At 69.7% G+C, this 5,117-nt stretch overlaps 1 protein-coding gene across 1 annotated transcript in view; it reads left to right on the plus strand.

The window, feature by feature from the left end:
* The window catches only part of LOC122102642 (serine/arginine repetitive matrix protein 1-like), a 2,712-nt gene extending 284 nt beyond the window's left edge, over nt 1-2,428 (plus strand). The window contains exons 1-3 of the mRNA XM_042673392.1: nt 1-638; nt 691-1,357; nt 1,930-2,428. The exon at nt 1-638 is cut by the window's left edge and continues 284 nt beyond it. Coding sequence (XP_042529326.1) covers nt 1-638; nt 691-1,357; nt 1,930-2,428 — 1,804 coding nt within the window. The remainder of the gene's footprint in view (nt 639-690; nt 1,358-1,929) is intronic.
* Nucleotides 2,429-5,117: the final 2,689 nt, after the last annotated feature.

A 5,117-nucleotide genomic window follows, 5' to 3' on the forward strand; every position in this document is an offset into this window, starting at 1 on the left:
GGAACCGGGGTCGCGCCGGGCACGCGGCGGCGACACGCCGAGAGAGCACAACACCCCGGATCCGGGACAGGGGCGGGGACGAAGCCACACGGCTCGAGACGGAGGAGACGATGCGATGCGGGCAAGCCTACACACGGCAAAGCGGGAGGGAGGCGCGGGAACCCGGGACAACATCGCGCAGGCACGCGAGGCGGCACCCAGCGGGAGGAGGCACGTCGTGACGCCGGCTTCAGGCCCCTCGGACGGCCAACTCCCGAGCGAGGGACGCACGCGGGAATTCTCACCACCATCGCCCCCGTGGCGTACCGGCGGTCCCGCTGGCAGGAACCCTCGTCGTGAGCAAAACCGATCCGGGAAGACCCTTCAAAAGCCACCGCCGCCGCGACGACGTGCCTCCCCCACACCGGGGGAGCAGCCTCACGAGCTGAGCGCCGTCCCCCCCCCCACGAGAACACCAACACAACGCCCGACTCGACCGTCCGCCGGTGGCCGGCCACCAGGCCAAACCAGCGAGGATCGCGGAAGGCTGATGCGGGTGAGGAGGGCACGCCGGAAGCACAAGAGCAGCAGCGGGAGGGTCACCGGGTCGGGTCACCGGGGCGAGAGGCGAGTGAGCGAGCGGCCACCCCCTCACACGGGCGGGTGGCGCAGCCGCAGACCAACGGGGAGGTGGGACCTTTCCGGGCACAGCCGGCACGCCAGGTAAACGAACGCGGGATCTCACCACCCCCAACTCCGGGGCGGTCCCGCGCAACGCCTGGGACACCGAGCCGGCCGACCAGCGGACCGGAAACCCCCACCGCGGCAGCGGCGGGCCCCCCAAAAGAGGCCCGAGAGGGAAAAGGCAGCTCTCGCACACACCTCAAAGACCCCGTGAACGCCCGCGGAGCCGCCCGCGCCAGCAGGGCCCCACCGCCTCCATCCACACCACACCGCCGGGCACAGCACCCATCATCGACCGCCTCTTTTTCGGCCGCGTGAGCAAGGGCCCACACACACCGGGATCCTCGGCTCCGGGGGGCCAGAACCCCCCCGAGCGGCGCACCACCACGGGCACGGCGGCCCCGGAACACCGCGGGGCCCAGCGCCCGCACGGCGCCGTCGTCGCCAACGGGCGGCGGCCCACACAGACGCTCGGGAACAGCGTCGCCAGGGGCCGGAGGGGGAGGGGGACGGGACCCCCAAAAACCCCACGGCAACCCAAGCACGAGGCCGGGAAGCCACACACCACACGCCCTCGCATCGCGACCCGGCACGGGCTCCAGGCTCCACCACTCGACACACCGCACGCGAGGCAGGGGCGGGGACGGATCGGGAACGTCCTCCACTCACCACACCAGACGACGGCCCGGGAGAGGTCCCGCGGGACCCTCCCCCAGCTCGGAGGGGGGAGGCGCGGGCACGCAGTTTACCGACGCGGGCAGCCACTAGCGCTCAAAAGCGGGGCAGGGAGCGGCAGGGCCGCGGGAGCCCATCGGGGGGCGGGCCCCCGGCCAACCCAGCAGCGCACGCCGCTTCCCGAACGAGGATCGCTAGAGAACCCCTCCTCACTCTGAGGGTGGCCCGCACCCAACCCCGACGGGAACCCCGCCGGGAACCAGCACACATCAGAGGCGTCCATCCTTCCCACCACGGGGGGCAGGGAGGGGTGGGGCACAGGGGGGGGTCTGCGGCAGCAGCAACACCAACCCTGGTCGGTCGGCCTTGCCGTGCGGGGCCAGAGCAAAGTCGCGCACACGGGCGGGAAGCCCGCACGGGCCCCGCTCGCCTCCCACTGCAACATCTCAGGTCCCCCGGTGCGATGAAAGCCAGGTGACACGGCAGGGAAGACAAGCCAGGACCAGGGCGGCAGCTCATGCGGGGAAGCCACCGCCCAGCGCAACAAGGGAAGAGCGCTCCCCTCTGGGGAACCGCCTCGACCCCCCCCAGCAGAGACGTCAATCTCAACGGTAACTTCTCACTCGCACAAAAGCCCCACGAACCCGAGGACGGCCGGGACACACCACGGGCAGCAGGCTGGCACAAGGCAGCGGACAACGCCAGGATCGGGAACGACACCACCACTCAGCCTCAGGCACCTGAGAGAACCAACCGGGAGCGTTCCGGGAGCACCGCAAGAGGGCAGAGCGCGAGGCGCGGTTTTTCACACTACACAGCACGGGCAAGCACGGAGCACCGACCCTCCCTCTCCGCGGAGAGAGCCGACCCCCGTGCCGATAACAAGTCACGGGAAGAGAGGAGCAAGATCAGGGCGCCCCCCTCCTCCAGCGTGTACAAGTCCCCGACCTCACGGCGAGGGCAGGGAGAGCGCAGCCGGGCCCGGTTGCCGCACCCCCGCCTCCCCGCACACCACCGGCGCCGGCACGGTGGGACGGGTGAGGGCAGGGGCCCACGGGCAGAACGAGAAGAGCGGTCCCATTCGCCATGAATGTCCGTCCCTCGCCTGGCGCAGCTTAGGCCCGGGCCCGAAGGAGATCGCAACGTCACCACATCAATCACACCGAGGGGGGGGGAGAAGGCAGCCACGCGGCACTCGGGAGGCGGTGGCCCAGGGAAAGCTCGGCTCCTGAGAGGGCCAACAGCCTGGGGATAAAAGCGTAGCCAGGACAGACACCCTTCCGTGAGTAAGGAGCGAGGTAAAAAGAAAAAGAAAAAAAAAAAAAAAATGAAAAAAATACCACGGGGCTTAAGCGTCCCTGGCACTCGGGATAGCCAGGACACCTCTGCCGGGCACAGGACCGAAGAAGCTAGAAAGGGAGGGAAAAAAAAGAAAAAAAAAAAAAAAAAAGAAAAAGAAAAAAAGCCACGGACAGCGCTCGGGAGGTAGCGCAGCTCAGCGGCCGACCAGGCCCCGCCATCGGGAAGCGGCAGGTCGGGGGAGTTGGAGCTAGGGGCGATAGGAGGAAGGAAAAAAAAAAAAAGCCACGGAGGTCGGGCGAGCCCAACGGCAGAACGGGGATGCCGCACACGCAAGGCAGGACTCGGCGGCGGCGGCCCGGCGGCCCCCCCCCTTTTTCCTCCTCAGGCCGGCCACGGCGAGGGAAGCACACCGTGCGGGCCCTACCTATGCACACCCCAGGCAACCAACCACTCTCCTCCTCAGCGTGCCGAGGCAAGGGCCAGAATCCGGCACCGGGAGCGGGGGAGAGATCAAGGACGACGGGACTCACTCAGCTGCCAACCACCACCACACCCACGAGCCACCACAGGGACACAGGGCCTGCTCAGGGCAGCGGGAGCCCAGGGTGTGAGGGGAAGGACAGGGGGACCCGGACCGGGAAGAGACGGGAAAGGCCCGGCACACAGCACCCGAGAGAGCCCCCAGAGACCCGCTGACAGCCACCGGGACACAGCATGCCAGCACCCTCCTGCAGGTACAAAATCCTCACGTCACCACGCCAAAACCAGGTCGTCAGGCAGGGGCGACAACTCGCTGGCGACAGGGACCTCTCGGAAACCACATCAGGGACACCTGTCCCCAACACGTCCCCAACAGAGCCAGACACGGAACTCTCAGGGACAGCTGGTCGACCACATAAGGCGAAGACAGACGAAGAGCCAGGGCGGGAGCGGGGTCAAGGGACGCTCCCGCCCCACTACCTCGCAGGCACACACCCCGGGTGTGCACGGGCTCACCGCACGGGCGGTACGGGGAGCCTTCCCCCGGCAGACGCGAGGCACCCACTCCGAGAGGCACCCAACCACCACACCCACACCGCGCGGGGTCGGTGGTGAGCGCCCTGCCGCCAGCACGCACACACCCGGGACTCCCGGGCTCGGGTCCCCGACTCCCGAGGTGCTCCCTCCGCCTCGAGTTTTCCCCTACGCAGGGCCCACCGGGCAAGTCCCCGCAGATGGTAGGTAGGTCCCGGCCCCGAGGCTCGCCTCGGCCGTGCCCGCGGCTCCTCCCGCCGGAGAGGTCTGTCCTCCGGCCTCCGGGGCCGTGGAGGAGGCCGTGGAGGGAGGCCACACGGGGCCGGCGACCCAGGCCCTCGCTCCCGGCACGCGCCAAGCGCTCACTCGGAGGTGACTCCGACGACCATCCTATGTCGGGGATGGGGGGGGCGTAGGTCCCGGCCCCGAGGCTCGCCTCGGCCGTGCCCACGGCTCCTCCCGCCGGAGAGGTCTGTCCTCCGGCCTCCGGGGCCGTGGAGGAGGCCGTGGAGGGAGGCCACACGGGGCCGGCGACCCAGGCCCTCGCGCCCGGCACGCGCCAAGCGCTCACTCGGAGGTGACTCCGGGGAGGGGGGGGGGTCCGAGTCCGGGCCGGGACCGGCCCCACCACCTATCGGCTCACCCGGGGACCCTCTCCCCCGACTCCCGAGACGTCCCTCGTACTCTCCTTTTTTCGCCCTCAAAGACCAGAGTCCAGGGAGGGGAGGAGGACAAGGCGTCGGGCCCAGACAGAACTACTGGTCGACCCGACAAAGCTGCCACCCCCCGCACAGACCGGGCACCGAAGAGAGAGCGGCGACGCACGGCCCCACCCCGCGCTCGCCTGCGGGCGCAAAGTCCGACAGAACAGCCGCCCCGGCGCCACAGCGACACCACGGCGACAGTCGCGCCCGGCACCCGGCAGAGGCCGGGCCTCCGCCCGGCTCGCTGCCGCCAGACCTCCTCCTCCTCCACTCGCTCGCTCGGCTGAGAACGAGGGGACTGTCATATCAAAGCGGACGCCAGGGGGAGCACGACAACCGCCTTCCAACGACCGACTCCACCGAGCCGCCGTACCCCGGATCGGCGCGCGCCGGCCGGCTCTGAGCTCCGGAGACACAGAACACGGAAACAAATCGCCTCACTCACCACCGCCACGCACCGAGTGGCACAACCTAGGTCAGGACCTGCAGCCGGGTCCTCTCTGCGACCTCACGAACGACACCAGAGCCACCAGAGACCTAGACCGAGATCGGGCCGCCGCCGCCGCCGCCGCCGCCGCCGCCGCCGCCGCCGCCGCCGCCAGCGACCAAAGTGAAACCAGGAACCAGGACGAGATTCGCCCGAACGGAGCGGCCCGAACCCGAGAACCGGGAAGCTGGGATCGGTCCCAAGCAGGAAGGGGCGGCAAAGACGGCAGGCCCGCACCACGAGAGAAAACGAACCGGCCACCCGCACGACCT

This window comes from Dipodomys spectabilis, unplaced genomic scaffold, assembly GCF_019054845.1.
Source record: "Dipodomys spectabilis isolate Male_0828 unplaced genomic scaffold, ASM1905484v1 ptg000820l, whole genome shotgun sequence".
Lineage (NCBI taxonomy): Eukaryota > Metazoa > Chordata > Mammalia > Rodentia > Heteromyidae > Dipodomys > Dipodomys spectabilis.